A 17,991-nucleotide genomic window follows, 5' to 3' on the forward strand; every position below is an offset into this window, starting at 1 on the left:
ATTGACAATAAACAGTTCGTTATTTCATTACTTTGGTTGAATCATGATAAACTGCCACCTTATGCCTTAGAAATCAAAACTAGCTTAACTGCTACATTGCTTTCATAGACTTAGCACCTTATTTCAATTATATTTAGCTCTCTAACTCTTACTTTAATAAGCAGCGTTTGAAACAGGAGTGAGCTGAGCGTTAGCACGGAGCCGAGAACAGAGGAACTATTGCAGCTGACAGTAAAAAAAAGAAATAAAGTATGCCAAAATGAAATATGAATATTTTTCTAGAAAACTCTGGTGCTAACCTTTAAGTTTAAGTTATGATACTTCCAAAACATTCAATTCCTACATATTTATAGATTTTAACATGAAGCCCCCCCCAAAAAAAACAAACAAACAAACAAACGTTTAAAGCAACTGAAGTTATCATTTAAATAACACATGACTTGTATTGAGAACCACTGCAATAAATCAATATTTATGAGGAATTTTACTAAGTGGAGTTGCTTATTAAAACTTAATTTTATTTAGAGCCTTAAGTTTTTGTAAAGGTGTAGCAGAGATTAGATCTGTGACTCTGAACCAAACTCATATCTAAGCAGCATTTGAATCTTAGTTTGATTTCTATAGGTCTCAACAGGTTGTTTACTGAGAAAAACACTTTTGTTATTCATTGCTACTTGTTTTTGGTGGTGCAGCTTGAACACACAAAAAAAATTTAACCACATTTTATGTTACATTTTACTGTAACTTTGCCGACCCCCTCATCCCCCAAAATTGCTCTTAAAAAATGTTCCAGTTTATGGTCCCCCCCAATAATGAGATGGGATTCATGCCCTTGGTTTACAGGTGTCTAAATACTTGGGGCAGCTGTGCCTCCTTATGCCTCTGGCCACTGAAACATCTACCCACCGGCCAGAGTAGACGTCTTGCAATTGCAAAGTTGTTAGTTTGATTCCAGATTCCTCCTGTTACAACTCGAAGAGTCCCTGGGCAAGGCACTTAACCCCAAGTTAAGAATAGGTGTCTGAATGTGAGTGTGACTGGATAAATGTATTTCTAGTGTAAATATTTGACCATAAAGTTTTGATTTGAATTCAACTCATTTACCATCTATCAAAACATTTAGTCCGAATGTAAAAGTGGTGTGAGTGTCATACATCACTGCTGCTTCAATAGGACTAAAGAAGAAAATCACCCAGCTGCTGGCATTCCAATACACTGAACTAATTCACTATTGGCCAGCATTACTACGCAAATAGGAGTTGAAACATTTTATAGTTCTGGAGCAGATGAATACTAAGCAGGAAAAACAAATATGAAAAGTATTTCATATTTGCCATCACCCTGTTCATGACCTTGTGACGATGCTGACTTAAGCATCTTAACATGAAACACATCCTGTAAAGACATGGGCTAAAAGGAGGCTCAAGAAGAAGTCATTACTCCTGAGCAACACAAAAAGCTACATTTAAAAATGTGTGAGCAAATGTCTACAAGCCTGACTCGGTTCCATTAGTACTGTCAGGAGGAATGGGTAAGAACTCTAGAAAACTTTTGTAAGAACTGTGTGAAAGAATGTTCAGCACAAGGTCCAAGTCAGACAGTTCAAATGTAATTTTACCAAATATTCTTCCAATCTAAAGGTCTCTGCTAGACATGTAGACATGCAGATGGTTGTTAGTGCCATCCAACCCTTCTGTCTGCACAAAAAAAGAAAAGAAAATCCTGAAAATGTTGGTCTATATCCTCATCCTGCCTCCTACAGTCAGTATCACCTGCTGAAGAAAAATCCTTTGATAGCATAACCTCACAGTAGTATGAGTAGAACTGACCCCAGGGAAGTGGTGCTTATTAAAGGTCTCCATATGCTTGTGCATATGTTATGTTTTTTTTAAACTGGCAGTGTATAAAAAGCAAAAAGTGTCATATAGCAATGAGACTGTGGATAAGGCATTTTATTCTGTGGTATTGCATTAGCCTCATCACTTCCCAATGTCAGAGCATCAGGCGAACAAGGTCCTCATCTTACCATAAGACCCACATGCTTCACCACTTACTCATACAGTTTGTTAACATGAGGCAGCAACAAGCTGGCAGCTGCTCAACAGTCAACACAAGTGCATGTCACTTTGTCAGCAGAAACACAAATGCATAACATGTGGGTGGGGGGAGGGCTGAGGTGGCATGGTGGAATCTCACCTAAGTCAGGTGGTTTATGGTTAAGAGTGAAAACACAAAGCCCCCACGTTCCTCCTGAGATCCACATTGGAGTGAAACGAGGTTCAAAAGGTCTCTGTCTCTGTTTAGATTTTTTGCTTTCGTCCCACATGGTATGCAGACACAGAAATGTACCGGTTGTCATGGTGTAGTGTCTGAACCCACCTGGCTCAGTGGAAGTGATGGACCATCTGGTCAGAAAAATGATATCCAAACAAAACACAAGAGGTTGCTTTCAGGGAGAGAAGGTGGATGTGTCAAGTTGTGATTTGTTAATATTGTCATGAGTTTGATCATGTTTGAAATAAACTCTTTTGGAGCTGTTTCTGTTTCTATGGGTGTTTCCACACCTGACAGTTGGTTAGACCCAGTTTGATCAGGGGCTTAAACAGCAGCTGGTGCAGTTTGCTTCACAGAGCATTGCTTCAAACAGATCAAACCTTTAAGAAACCTGCTTTCCATCTCACCTGTGGGGGCACTGCACTAAAAACCACCAAAGGATACAACACAAAACCTCTGAAAAAGACAAATTCCTTCTGCATGAAATGCAAGAAATTTTTTTAGCTAGCTATAGCTAGCTAGCATGTTTGTTTTGGTTGTACTTATGTCCAGAGCTGTAGTCCACTTCCTGCTTTTGGAGCAGTCTCCGGTTCACTTGACGTTCAAGTATGCACTCAAACTACACCAGAGATCACTTCAGCTGAACCAAGACCTTTGGTTTGTAGGCAGACTGAGTTCACCGTTTTGTTCATCAGAGTTTGATTACTCATTCACACCTCCACAACTGAACCAGACTTCCTAGGCAAATGGACTAAACAAGGTTGGTGTGTATTCAGCATGCATTTCTCAGTGAATAAGAGTCTCGTCAGTCTGTTGGAAACATGCCACTTGGAGTTCAACACTTTTGTTCTTCTAAATACCCTTTTCACTTTCTCATTATTATTAACTTGTATTTTCAAAAATGTAATTTTCAGCTGTTTTCAACATTTGTTTCATGACTGACATTTCCTCTTCTTTGCTGGCTGTTGCACAGACTTGTTGCAGATTTTTGGGTTTTCAGCTAAACTCTGCCTACACTACACAGTAAATTTTGCAGTGTTAAATCAACACTTAAAGAGTTGAATTTAACACTGTGTCCGAGTCTATTTGGTCCTTATCGGAATTGGTGTCAATTTAACTTTCGATAGTGTTCCATTTTCAGAGTACAATTTAACTCAAAATAGAGTTAAAATTTAACACTCCCTAACACTGTGCAGTGTTAATAAAACTTAACACTCCTAGTCAAATAACTCTGATAAGAGTAAATATGATTCTAATCAAAGTTAATAAGTTACTCTACAGTGGTGACAAAATGACTCCGATTCTCATGCTTTTCTACACTGTATTGAGTTATTGAGGGTTTACACTGGAGGCTCATATAACTCCAGTGAGTGTTAATCTGACACACTACTGTGTTGATAATTTACTCTTTAGCTGTGAAAAAACAACTCTGCACAGATAAATATGAAGTGCTATTTTTACACTTTTGTAGAGTTAAATGTTCAATTGAATAAAATCAAATTACCACAGAAATGCATTTAACTTTACTTTATTGAACTAAAGCACATTTGTAAGATACACTGTTAACTTTTGGTAGTGTAACAGAAACATCACATGGTGTACATCCCATTACATTAGACGGCTCGAAGTTGACAGAGCACATTTAAGACAGTTTTTCCATCCAAGTAACCATGAACTAACTACTCGTATATGCCGAACGAGTGCATTTGTGCAACTTAACTCTGTCAAACAGATTTGTTCAAGTACTAGTGAAGCAACCTAGCCCAAATTTCTGCCACACGAGGACTTTCTTTCACTTTACCTACATCTATATTGTACACAGTGGTCTGGATGAACATTAACATATTGCACAGCATGGGGTTGTATGTTGTGGCAAACAACGTAATGTGCCTTAAACAGTTTGTCAAAAGCACCAAGAGAGGAAGTTGACCTGCAAGCGATGGCATTTTTGTCAAGGATGATGAAGAACTAGTGAGCTACTTTCTTCCTCCGTCCCACAGCCAGGAGATAGGGTTGTGTGCTCGTCGTGATGGCATCAAGATGTTCTTGGATGTTGGTTCCCGTCTGTGGGGGGAACACACAATACAATTACAATTCCATAGCTGCAATGCTACACAAAAAACAGCTTTCATATGGGAAAACAGCATGTAACTATGTGTAATATCACAGTAAAACTGAAACTCTTCCAGTGAAACAACCTTGAGTAAAATATAAAATAACATTTGCAACAAATACAAACCTTCTTGAAGACCACAAGATGCTTCTCTGCTTGGGAGGCAGACACCTTCCCTGGTCTCTTCCGGCCCAAAGCAGAGGGGGGAATCAGGTGTAGCAGCAACAAAATCGATGAGAGGTCACTGTCCCAACCTGTGATAAGAGAAATTTGATGTTTAAAATCTAGTGATTATGCAATTTAAAATATGTGTACACCACTAAATGAAGCTCACACAATAACTGAATCCTACATAATGTGGAAAGTCATCCTTACTCATATCATCATCATCCACTTCAGTGCCATCCTCAGGAGTATCAGCTGCCAGGAGAAGTTCTTCAAGGTCACTGGTGGTTGGAAGCTTTCTGCATTGTTGGATGATCTTTGTCTTGAATGTGGTTGGCCATTTCTCCACAAACATCTTCTTCAAACATTAGGACAAAATCCTGCTCCACCTAGGATGTAGATAGTAAAAAACTTAAACATTTCCCAGCCACATTAATTGTATTCATTTTGACTTGTCACAAAGATAAAAATTTTACATGATTGTGAAATTATAAAAAATAACAATTTAAATAATTACCAAGCCTTTGACATCTTTGAAACGTGGAAAGACAGAGAGTATGTTGCTTGACTGTTGGGGATCGAGGACCACGTTGCGTCGGAAGTCAAACGTGAGCTTCATCTTCTTCTTGACTGTGTCCTCATCGACTGAATGCTTCATCAGTGCGATGGCTTCCTTACACTCTTCTTCACTCAGGACAGTCTCTGGAACAAACTGGGTCTCCCGTCTAGCAGCTGGTCCTCCAAGTCCATGTTCACACGATGCTTCTTCGGAAGATGCTAGTCAATATAAGAAAATCCTTCAACTTAAAAGAACAACAACAATAAAACCTCCTCTGCCCCCCAAAAATGCAACACCATACCCGTAGTTGCATTTGTTCTCAAGTGTTAATGGTTTACCTCCATATGATGATCGTCTGTCTCTAGCAGTGGATCTCTGATTATGACTGACACAACCAGTAAATCTGCTGAGAGCAGGCATCTCAGAACTTGTAACGTCCACAAATGGATTTATGATTTTAAACTGTTTATAGCATTATTGGTTATATTTTTAAAAGGTTTATATAAAAAACACAGTTGAAATGTGGAAAAAATATTCTCAGCAGAAATTTCACAATTGAAACTTAAGGAAAATCATTTACAAAGCAACTGCATCAGTTACTCATACAATCTAATTAAAAACTAAAAGTTTTTAATGTGTTACGCTGATTACCGTAACACAGTCAATTATGGTATGTGACTTACATAACCATTCCTGGAGAATGGATCTCTGAGGTAGGGGAATAAGCTCACAATTCCTCTGGCATACATTTCTTTAACCTCTCTGGGTGGTGATGTCCTGCAAAATTAAAATGGTCAAGGTATATTATCCAAGGTATGCACTGGATTTAACAAAAACTTTTATTTCAACTAGACACCTAGCTAAAGCCCATTTGCAAAATTACCCGTTCTTCTCTGTCATATCAGCTGCCAGTATGTTAACCATTTTCCTTCTGGTTTCATCTGTAAGGCACTTGCTTCGATTATATTCCTTCATGATCCGTTCGCCATCAGGTTTGTTGTTAAGAATGGATTCCACCAACTTCAAACAACAAAACATTTCAGCTTTTATTAAATACATATCAAAACAGTAACTGTTAGTAAAACAAAAAAACATTCTCTTCTCAAATATAAGCGATAATAAAGCAGTGTGTATTATAAGACTGGTGGATCACTAGTATTTATTTTATTTTACTTGTATGTTCATTATAAGTAGGGTTTTTTATGCCCTAGTAACAGTAAAAACGAATGAAGGTTTGACGCACTGAACTTGGTGCAAGAATGTGCAAACCAATTGCCAAATCTCTGCACCTGCCCCTTGGCCCAATAAGCAGTTATTGCACCTCTGATTTTTTGTAACTTTTAACATTTAACACAAACACTGTTCTAGCACCCCTACTGAGCATAGCAGGTTTTCTGGAGGAAATAAAGGCTTTTAAAACAAAATACTTTTCGTTTTGCGTTAAGTTTTTGAGAGTCAATTCTTACATGCTTAGCTTCTGTGTCCAGGCGCTGGCGTTTAGCGGAAGGACTCTCTGAAAGAATGAGTGTCTCTTGAGAATCAGAGGAGCTTGGCTGAGATTCCTCAGGCGATTCCACAATGGAGACAAATTCTGAACATAAGAGAAGCAAATGAAAGACAAAAACATTAACCACAATGAAATAGCAAGCTTATTAAATACTAACATGAATTACTAATATAACAAACCAGTTTCATATTTGATGGTTAGGACTCCAGCAGAGGGATCCTTAACAACATCCTCAAATACATCTTCATCCAACTCAGTCCCAGAACTGTCAACAACCTTCACACCCTCTGTTATAGCTGGCATGCCAAATTTTGTGAATGCTAGAGGAAAAAGACAAATGCTTGTCTAAACCACAATTATGAGGTTATGTTGCTCTAATATTCACATGTGCATAGACTCTGGAACATTACTTTTGAATAAACAATGCGAAGTAACATTACAAGCACTTCAAATCTTCCTGTGTAAAGCTACCAGTGTCTTACCTGCTATCAAAAACTCCTTCAGATTCGGCTCCGTTAGTCGGACACATTTTTGCAGCTCGCCAAGTCTTGTTTTAATCAACATGGTTCCTGCAGGACATAATTCCTCAGTCATTCATCTTTAGTACTGAAATGCTTTCAATTTGTGAAACGTGCCAACTGCTTCACAAACCAATACAGCTTACATTACATGGTTTTCATAGAACACAATTAAAGTTTACATATTAATGGCTTGAGCGCAAAGTAACTTGACTTTGTCTGTACTCTTATCTAGGTTACAGTTACTAAACACCCTGTCCTTTAGTAACTAGAACAGTTTATCAAATTGCCTCGCTTCTTTGTCGGCTTTCCCATTAGCATTAGCAACGGTTAATGGAGGAGTCAAGCAAGATTTACAGTGGAGGTATTGTGCTGGGCACAGTGGCGGAGCCAGAGGGGGGGCCAGTGTCCCCCCTGTCATCTGATTGGCCCCCCCAGTGGTCCCCCTGATGATTGACATGTAACAGCACCAGGTTATTCCTGTACATTATTTGGAATCATTCTAAGTCAACCTAATATCTAAAGAAGAAAAACAATAATAAGTATATGAAAAGAAAATGTATAAAACTTTATATAAGTCCATGTGATGACATAAATAAATAGATTTAGATCAGGCGCGATACCAGCCTCCTTTGTCATAACAACAAGCTGAAATTGTTCTTTCAGTTATGCTGCGCTGTGGTGCAACTCAAACGCTAAAGCACTTCATACCTGGTGGTGATGGTAAAACACCAATAAGTTATTTATTGATCCTCCGCAAAAAGAGAAAAAACCGAAGAGGGGCCGACAATGTTCGTAGTTTGGAGCAGAGGTTGTGCTGGAGTTTTTTCGTTGTCCGTCAAAGAAATAAATCATTTTATTTCCAATTTGTAGTCATCAAACGAAACATTTATTATTTCTCTGTTAGAACGTTTTTGAAATCAGGTAACATTTCACGAAATAACGTGATTAGAAGACGACAGAACTCTGATCGGTTCCTGATCCCTCAGCGGGAGAAAAACCAGCAGAAGCGGATCAGCTGCTGGACGCTCCAGACGCTCTGCGCTTGTTTCTGCCTAACGGATCTGCACTTTAATTTCTTTCCTCTCTCAACAGTCAGCTGTTATTCCTCTACTTAAACTACAATAAGTAGATCATAACATTCTCTTTAGGTTTTCTCTGTGTGCTGCAAACTCATTAAATGTAAACTCATTAGAAGCCTGAGCACCATCAGGCAAATAGTTCTGGTCCGACCCGAACTATTGTTACCTGTCCAATCAGAGCTTCCTAACCAAGGTGTCCGTAACTCTTCAACACGCTGTCAGCTCCCGGTCAGAAAGACGCATTTAGTTCAGTGTCCATGAGATGATATTCAGAAAGGATMTTTTATTTGATTGATTTTAGTTTCCTCTGCGATGAACTCTTTGCATAAAGTCTATCATGTCTCCATGTGCGCCAGTCAAAGGTGTTAATTATAACATGTCAAATGACAGAGGGGCTTAAAAAATAACCAAATATTCAGTTTGGTTATTTTTTTAAATAACCAAACTGGAAACTCGTGGCACCAACGATACAATTTACTTAGCCAAAAAAAAAAAAAGTAAATAAAAAATAAAAAAGTAGCTGGACGGTTAGCATTACTGTTGACCTGAAAAGCCAGAAAGCCAACGTGACTTATTTTGTCTCAACCCAGACATCTTTTGCTAAATTTATATTATATTTCTTAAATAAATAAAACACATATCTATGCAATATCGCTTGGACATGGATTTAAGCAGGACATAGTCGAGTTGGACAGGCGAACATTTTAAGCTAGCCATTCACTCGGTCAGGTTAGCCGTATTAAACTCAGTATTAAGATATAAAAACTCACTCGGATAATGGGGCTTACAGAAAATATTCTTATAAAACAATTCAAATTGTATTATTATCTTATAAAAAGAAACTTACCGCAGTCTTTCAAGCAAGTGAAAAATGGCGTCCATGCAACGGCTAGACTTGTTGGATTGAGAGGAGGAGGAGGGCGGAGAATGTTAGAGTTAAATTGACACGACGTGTATACACTGGAAATTTTCACGAACTCTAGGGGGCATTATACTCAGTCTGTTGTATTAGCTCTGAAAGAGTCAATGAATTGTGACACAGTGCATATTTAACACTGCGAAAATTACTGTGTAGTGAACAGGTAAAACAGCCTCTCTCTACCTGCCTGTTTAAAACTGTCACATGGTTTTGTTCAGTGTGCTCAACGGTGGGTTTAAAGACAGACATCTAATCAAATCAGTATAAAGTATTAATTTCATTGTAAAGCAAGGCAGCATTAAAAAAATGAGACCATATTCTCTATGAACATTTAACATAAAAAGTACATACATAAAATACAAAATAGGTCAAACAATAAATACAAAATAGGTCAAACAATAAATACATACCCTATACCCTAGCAGTACTTCAGTATTTGTACTGTTAGCTGCAGCTGGATTATCACACTGAGACACAGTAGAGAAGACCTGCGATAGTTGGAACACTTTTTGTTTTGGTCCTTCTAACTCTGATCACTGAAGCTGCTCAGACTTCTACATAACAAAACCTACATGTGTTTACTGCAAGTGTCACCAATACCTAACCATGAAGGAACACCACAGACCTAATATGTTAATGTTAAATACAGGGTGTTCCTTTGTTATAACCTGCCTCATTAACTGTAACAACTGGGGCAAATTGGGGCAGAGTGGGAAGATTAGTTGTTTTGCAATCTGAAAATTATAGGTCCGATTCCAACCTCCTGCTGACTCACGTTAATGTGCTCCTGGGAAAGGCATTAAACCTAGGCTGCTGACTGATCTGCATTCTGGTGTAAGCTCCTCCTCCTGCTGTCTCAACAGCTTGTCCACATTGTTCTTTTAGAAAGTTCTGCCTGTCATTACATCGGTTCTGATTCAAATAGTAAACTATATGTTTTTCTCCAGGCATTAAAAACAGAAGCTCTAAAACCAGTGACTAAAAACTGAACCATCTTCTCTACAATGAAGATAGTATCTTAGTCCAGTGTCCCTGCTGGTGCAGGTATTTTGGTCCCACAATGCTGCAGCCGACTGTCGATCCTCTAATTACATGACTGAGTCAGACTCTGGTACAGTATTTCCTGATTGGAGTCTTAGCTGAAGATCAGGGACTTCTTTGTGTCTGTGAGGGTTCTACACAGACCAGCCAGAGAGACGCTGAATGGATTCCAAAAATAATCTTAATTTATTACAAAAAAGTCAAAAAATAATTAAAAAATGATGAATTGGGCACAAAACAGAGGTCAACATAACAAACTACAACTCAGGTAGTAACACAAAGAACTCACAAAGAACTCAAGCACAAAACTGACCTCACAAACAAGAAATGAGAGGAACTTAAATAGTGGCTGATCAGACCACTGCTGACACACAAGGGGTAATTAAACATACAAGAACTTAAACAAACACTGGTCAACACAATACTAAATCTTTAAATTAAATAAATACAATTAGAACTAAACTGCCAAAAAGAAGAAGCATTAAAGAAATAGCTAAATTTAACTAAAGAAAACTAAATTTTAAAACAAGTGGAATGATCTGCTGAGGAAGTTTGCCAGCCATATAAGGACAACAATTAGCTGGAGATCTTCTGAGTGACTCCAACAGCAGCCCCAAAGGAAACTGGTAACCCAAAACAAAGAAATTAATTTATTGCATTTAACAAAAATATCTGACAGACAAAGTTAACTAAATGTGTGCACTGCAAATAGTTAACTAAAGAGTCAAGCTAATGATAATTTTAAAAATACAAAGTCTAAACTATTCACTAATCAATATGTAAACTAATGTTAAGGATGAACAGAAAATGATTGCCATTCAGATCTCTGTGTGACAGTAGGGTCAGCTGTCACAGTGTTAATAGGAAATGTTTTATCAGAGATGACAAAAATCACATGTTTTGTCTACTCCAGGATTCCATCTTGGGGCCCCTCCTATTTAATATCTATATGCTCCCACTAACTTATGTTATAACTACGCAGATGATTTTTTTTTATCTACAAAATTAACATTTTGTAGCATGACCTCAGAGAGAATGTTTAATCTAAAAAAACCATTTGAGGAGACTGAAATTAAACAATTTTGCAGAGAAGATTTGAGACACTTCCTTCACCATGAAGTTAAAGGGGTTATAACACTTTATTTTAAAGACAGTGTATAAAACTGATATGACTCTGTCATAAACATGAAGGAGTCTTCATGACTGTTTATGACTGTTATCATTAATTGTTTTTTGTAAATAATGACACTTTTGATGCAACTTTGAATTAAAAATGTGATTATTTAGAAAATAACACTTAATAACAACAGTCATGTATGCACACCTCTTCAAATAAAGTGTAACCATTTAACCATTCCGCGCCGCCGCCACATTTGGTCCGGCCCCCTGAACAATACCAGAGAGCATTCAGATTTTTTTTTATATATATTGTATTTTCCGGTTTATATGTGGATTTTTCTTCAACCACCAGGAGGCTCTTTAGCAGGAAGTGTGTCCTGTAAACTGTGGGTGTTTTGTTTTACATGGCGCATTGCTACCATCTGTTGGACTTTTAGGGAACTGCTTGACTTTTATGTTATTTAATCAGTACGGTTGTTTGCTAGCGGTAGAGCAGATGAACACACGTGTTTGTTATGAACGCCGCATTCCAGGTTTCCCTCAATGAAATATATACTAGTCAGTCCCGGTGACCGTTTCACTAACGGCTTTTGCAAATGTGCTTTCTGGGTAAAAATCAATCAAGAAACGCCCCCCCTCATCCCCTCCACCCCTCGTCAACAATTTCCGGCAGCGCAGGTCATAAACTGACTCCGGCCCCCCCACCAGAGAAGGGAAAAGTTATGTGGCCCTCAAAGGAAAAAAGTTTGGGGACCACTGATTTAAGGTCTGAATGGCAGCTGTTGCTGTTGTGTCAAAAAGGCAGTTAATTTTTCACACTGGACCTTTTGGTTGGGATGGCTTCCATTCCGTTAATAAATAAAATCAAAATTGACAATACTTTTGTATTTACTTATTAATTAACTAATTTGTCTATTTTCTTAGACAAATTAGGTATATTTTCTTTGATGACACAAAATATTGCAGATAGACAAAAAAGCTCAACTAGAAATCTGTCAGACGGTAAATCTTTTCTAGCAGGGTTAAATTCCTGGACTTTCCCTTTAAGGCTTCAGCAGCAACCACAGCACTCAGTCACTCTCTTGTTTTATTTCATGTTAAGTTGTGTTACATTAGAGCTGGAGCAGTTGTTGACTGTCTCACCACTCTGTTTAATTAGTGCTCCTCTAAATGGACCTGCAGCAAAACTATGAATGGGGACTGACAGAGCTGATTGGCTTTCCAAATAGTTAATGAATACATGAGCCCAGTTAGCGTGCCCACTCTTAGTGTCACTAACTTGCAGTAATCAATGCATGAAGTGGAGTAAACACAGAATCAGGCGTGAAATCTAGAGACTGGTTTAAACAGTAGGCCTGTAAAGGGTCTGGCTCAGTTCTTAAACCACGGCCGGAGGCTCCGAGCATCAACCAGGGACTCACAAATTAATGGAATCCTAAGTGGCACAAGATGCAATTTATAGAACTAACATGCAAGATATAATGACCCAAATTCAGTCCATTATTAAAAACTACAACATCCCTTCCCCTCTGCTAGCCTATTTATGTCATCCAGTTTCCATGGCTACCATGCCATAGATAAAATCTAAAGCTCATGCAGTTTGCAACTGCAACTTGAACTTTCCCTCCCAGAGACAGTAAAGAGGGATGACAGTCTGGCTTTCCTGTTCATTAATGTAAAGCTGAGCAGGAAGCAGATCCTCACGTCTTCACTGTTCCTGGATCAGCTTAACGGAGCAACCTGATCCCAACAGGTTCCAGACCCCTCTGGATGTGATCCACTCTTCTGACACTTCTAGACTAAATGCTGCTGATGCAACGTTTGAGATCATTTTTATGTAAATTACAGGAGTTCATCTGATTGGTCATAAAATGACAAACTGATCTTAAAGGTGTATGTTCAGAAACACACATCAAACTATTTCAGGCCACAATAAGCTGTAATCACCAGTTCCATGTAAAGAAATAACACATATGCAAACACCTACAGTTAGAGTGCTGTTTTACTGAACGTTGAACCTAATATAGAACAGTTTCCTGGGAGCAAATTGTCTCCGTAGCAACAAGTAGAAAAAACAGCTAGGCGGAACATGAAATCTTCTTTCTACTTCTTGTGCAATTTATGCATTTGTCACTTCTGTAATGAATACTTTCTGAATGTTTGATTGTTTCTGGCTCTCAGCAGCTCTCAGGTTTATCATGACAGGCCCAACTCCCACAGGTAGCCTGTGAGCAATCACAACATGCATGAAACTGCCTTATATACTCACTTGAATAAGGATAAGGAGGATTTAGTACATTCAAAAGTCAACATAAGCCACAGGTCTGTGGAAGGAAACCTTGACAAAACCATGTGGTTTCCCTTCAGCTTCCAGCGGACCAAACATCACATCACAACCAAAGAGCAAGAGACAAAACTGGTATCACCACACACACACACACACACGCACGCACGCACGCACGCACGCACACACACACACACACACACACACACACACACACACACACACACAATATCTTGCAGGAGAAGGAAGATGACTTCACTTCTCCACAATGAAGTGACTCATTGTTCCACATTTAGCTGCTAAAACAACCAGTGGAAAGAAAGAAGCAAGCCTTTGTCAGCAGAACACACAGAAAACCAAATGGAAATCAAAAGAGTGAGTCCAAACAGCAGAACAGTGAGAGCTGCTGGAGGCTTCACTTTGATTCTACTGACTGATGCACTGAATATACAGTCATAACCAATAAATTTGAATAATATTGAAAAAATTATTTTATTTCAATAATTCAATTCTCAGAGTAACACAGCATACAGATTCATTCCACACAGAGCAATGTTTCCAATAATTCATTTTGTAATTCTTATTTTCAACTAACAAGAACGTAACATTAAAGATTAGATAATACATCAGATTAATAAAACAATTTTAATGCAGAAATGTATATTTAATACCTGCTTAAAGTTTATTTTCAAAAGCTATTTTTGATCTGACAAACGAGCCTCAACAGAACCACAGTTCTGATTTATTGAATATGACTGCATGTGGTTCTTTGTGCAGAGGGAGCTCTGCAGCTTTAAGCTCCATGTCTTGATGTTTAGTGCCACCTGCTGGTTGAACTCCTGGTGTTTGCTGAGATCCATGAAACCTCAGTGCATGTGTAGGTTGAGGGTTTTACAACATCAACTTGGAGTTTCATAATAAAGGAGGAAGAAAAATCTTTTATTAATAAAAGAGGAAAACTGGAATTAAAGTGAGAAATTTTGTTTTATGTTTTTGTGGCTCTTATTCATAAATATTTGGACAGGATGGGAGGAGAGAGATGGGGGACAACTGCTTTGAAGACTGCAGCCTCTATATGGTGCTCTTGCTCTACCGCTGACCACTGGGTCACACAATGCAAGAGTGTCTTTTTTTAAGTTTTAGCAGGTCATACTTGAGCACATTTACTATTTTCCCTCTGGTGTTGGCGTGGCATGGACAGATCAACTTGCAAACAGATTTCATGTGAAAATGTGAGTTTTCCACAAAGTCTCATCTTTCTCAAGCATTTCTTCAACATAATCAGGTGATCTACTAATGAGCATGTGTCGAATATTTTTAAGCTCAAGTTGTGTGAAAACATTTTCAGGTTTAATTTTATGAAATAATCATCTTGAACAAAATTATTCACAGATGTGCTGGATGTAGTTTAGCATCAGCAAAACACTGAATGTAAGTTTAAAAATCTCATTTACATCTTCATGACAGACTTGGGCACTGCGGCTGATTTTTATCCATTAATTTTTTCATTTCTGTTTGATAAAATACACAATGCAATCAGTGGTCCATGCGTTGATGCTATAATGTTAGACTGGTAAACCCCAAAGCCGTTGGAACCATACACCTGACGGAGGGTACATGTACTTTCTTACTGTTACTGTATTGAAATGATTCCAGTACACTCTGACATCAGGCCACGTTTCCAACAAACTCAGAGCTTCCTGCATAAGGTCTGCATTATCTTCAGCTATCGAGACAGAAAAAGCCTGTTGCAATGATGGAGTTTTATAAGCATCAGGGAACAAAAAATGTATAATTGTATGACTGAAGTTATTTTTGATATTGGAAGGTTTTTATTAAACTTCAACTCTACAGTACTTGTCTACAGCAGAGTGACAATAGGAAGCATGGCATTTTTTTGACCATTTCTCATTTCTGCAAATAAATATTACAATTTTGCTTGGAATTTCAGAGACATGTCAGGAGTTCATAGAATAAAAGAACAATGTTCATTTTACTCAAACATATCAGTATAAAGAGTAAAATCAGAGAAACTGCTCATTTTAAGTGGTCTTAGTTTTTTCCAGAACTGTATGTCAAACATGACTTCAGAGAACTGAATGCGTAATCTAACATGTTGAAAGTGGCCTCTGTCCCTTTAAGAAGCTCCTGCTCTTTCTGAAATTCTGCTTCAGTTTATCATCACTATGCGCCTCCATGATGCCGTTTACAACCATTACTCGGAGCGTTGTACTGAGGAGCAACTCATATGATGAGCTCAGCAGACTCTCAGTTCCACCAGGTGTTTGCAAACTGCTGCTGCTAGTCTGTAGGAACTGAGTGGGGGAGGGTTGATCTGTGAGGCAGAATATGTGCTTGGAGACTGCCGCTCTGAATAGATTAAAGGATTTCTCAAACATGCATGAAACAATCAAGGCAACACTCCAAGCACATTTCTGATAAGGGAATGAAGTCATAATATAAAGCTAAAAAAAAGTTGCTTTCACATGATGCTGCCCCTTTAAATAGCTCCCACTCCCAGAGCTGGATCATTGTTAGTTAACATTACCACCTGCAGCAGTAAAACAGTTGATACACTGGTCAACAGCCAAAATATTGTCTGGGGTTTTTCATCTGTTTCAGGGTCATGTTGATGAATCAAAAAAAAATAATCACATTGGTTTTGCTCAATCAGGTCAACTTTCTGAACTATGGAGTAACATGAGCATCAAAATGCATGACTTGTTCTCACATCTGGAGAATCTGATCAATGATGAGCAGAAGAGATTCCATCAGGACAGAAAAGAGATGGAGAATTTTGCACAATGAAGACAAAATTTACTAATTAACCAATACATACACGTATTACTGTTTATTATTCAATTTACAGAAATCCAAATTTGTAACATTTAATTAATACATTTTGTTAGAAAACATTTTTTCCTCCTAAAACCATTTTTGGATGAGAAATATTAAAGGAAATTAACTGATAATGTCAAAAATGTCACTAATTTAGTCAGAAGATCAGATTTCTCTAAATCAAATCAGAAAAACCTGATTGAGAAAAATGGATCATTTTTGGATCCAGTGGTACAAAATAATCCTGATTCAGTTGAAAAATATGAGCAACTTCCAAAAAATATTTTGTATCCCAGTGTACAAAAAATATATGCAGAGATCATTACCATTATTACCATCATCTCCATGCAAATATATTAATGTTTGCATAGATCACTGCATATGAGATTTTCCTCTGTCTCGTGCTCCACATTGTAAACCACTAACAGCAGAGATGCTGCTTCCTGCAGAACTCCTGCATCTGCTTTCCAATTACAGTCACAGATGTTTCCACAATGCCTCACAAACTGCAATCCATTTACACACATCTGAAAGTATTCAGCAAATAAATGAGCAACAGTTCATGGTTTCGGTTCATTTAAGTTAAGAAGTTAAGACAAGAGTAGTCGATCAGGATCCACCCTTTAACCCATTAAAGGCCAACGAGTACAAAAAAACAAGAAAAGCTAATTTTAAATCCAATAAATACAGGCGCAAAATAAGCAGTGGTATTAAATATGATGTTGCAGAAAGAATCTGCTAACTCCATGCAGAGGCAGACCCCAGGCCGGGATTTGAACCCAGGACTTGCAGCAGTGAATATCCACAGGTGCTTTTAATGTAACTGTAACATAAAAGCTGGGATGAGGCCTGAATGCAGACTGTGTGCAGACCGCAGTGAAGAGCATGTTCATTCGTCAGCATGATCCCCCAACAGGACAACCATCCACTGTCACCTCCACAAATCTGACCTTCATGAAAGAAAAGCACGTTGTTTCAGGTTTGCATCATGTGCAAACCTTAAATGTGCTAGAAGATGCTAAACTCTTTAGCTTACTTCCAAAAGCAGCAGCGTGCATCATCCTCACCGCACCATGCCCATGGAGGTGGCAGCAGTATGCTGTGGGGATGCTTGTCCTCAGCAGGAACAGATCAGCTGGTCAGATGATTTGAAGATGAACAGAGTGAAATAAAAATTGATGAAAGCTGAAGCTGGTTCGCCTTAAAGCAGAGCAGCACAGCCAGGGTACAACGGTCCAGTCAAAGCTACAAGAAAACTGAAGGCCACTAACTAGCCACACGTCTCTGGGTGTAAAAGGGGCACCGTCAACATGTTCTTTTATTATTCACTTTCTTATTCTTTAAAGTCTTGGAGAACCATGAGTCATTTTTCTCCCATGGTTACTCTGTGTTGGCCAATCAGAACTGACAGTAAAGTTTTAGTTTGGAACATGATGACATGTGAAACCTTGTGGAAGGATCTGGATTTTTCCTGCTAGTTACTTTATTTGAGCTGTTTGAACACAGATGTTCGCCGAACAGTTCCTTGACTGTCTGAAACAAAACTTCTTAAAACAATCAGTAACACAGTGA

At 38.3% G+C, this 17,991-nt stretch overlaps 1 protein-coding gene across 2 annotated transcripts; it reads right to left on the bottom strand.

Annotated features, from left to right (window-relative positions):
• Positions 1 to 3,871: 3,871 nt before the first annotated feature.
• On the bottom strand, positions 3,872 to 9,367 carry LOC103457978 (uncharacterized). 2 transcript variants are annotated; one of them, XR_532509.2, is made up of 11 exons: positions 9,066 to 9,367; positions 7,101 to 7,187; positions 6,798 to 6,938; positions 6,578 to 6,702; positions 5,995 to 6,131; positions 5,795 to 5,888; positions 5,450 to 5,514; positions 5,070 to 5,329; positions 4,763 to 4,941; positions 4,514 to 4,641; positions 3,872 to 4,338 (listed from the first exon to the last, which is right to left on the bottom strand). XR_532509.2 is itself a non-coding variant. In XM_008398475.2 (10 exons), exons 2-7 carry the CDS (start codon positions 7,180 to 7,182, stop codon positions 5,243 to 5,245), a joined length of 666 nt encoding a protein of 221 aa, XP_008396697.1. In that variant the 5' UTR covers positions 7,183 to 7,187; positions 9,066 to 9,367; the 3' UTR covers positions 3,875 to 4,338; positions 4,514 to 4,641; positions 4,763 to 4,941; positions 5,070 to 5,242. The 2 variants fall into 2 exon arrangements, 1 of the variants encoding a protein (XP_008396697.1); XM_008398475.2 differs by lacking the exon at positions 5,450 to 5,514 and having other exon boundaries at positions 3,875 to 4,338.
• Between the last annotated feature and the right edge of the window lie 8,624 nt (positions 9,368 to 17,991).

The sequence above is a fragment of the Poecilia reticulata genome, linkage group LG21 (assembly GCF_000633615.1).
Source record: "Poecilia reticulata strain Guanapo linkage group LG21, Guppy_female_1.0+MT, whole genome shotgun sequence".
Lineage (NCBI taxonomy): Eukaryota > Metazoa > Chordata > Actinopteri > Cyprinodontiformes > Poeciliidae > Poecilia > Poecilia reticulata.

What these genes read in the sequence shown, in the direction of transcription:
- LOC103457978 (XM_008398475.2), bottom strand. Translation starts at nt 7,182, where the DNA reads ATGTTGATTAAAACAAGACTTGGCGAGCTGCAAAAATGTGTCCGACTA. An exon ending in AACCATCAAATATGAAACTG is followed by an intron (nt 6,703 to 6,797) that starts GTTTGTTATATT and finishes TCTTATGTTCAG; the next exon opens with AATTTGTCTCCATTGTGGAA. An exon ending in CATTCTCCAGGAATGGTTAT is followed by an intron (nt 5,330 to 5,794) that starts GTAAGTCACATA and finishes TATATTGACTAG; the next exon opens with CATCTTCCGAAGAAGCATCG.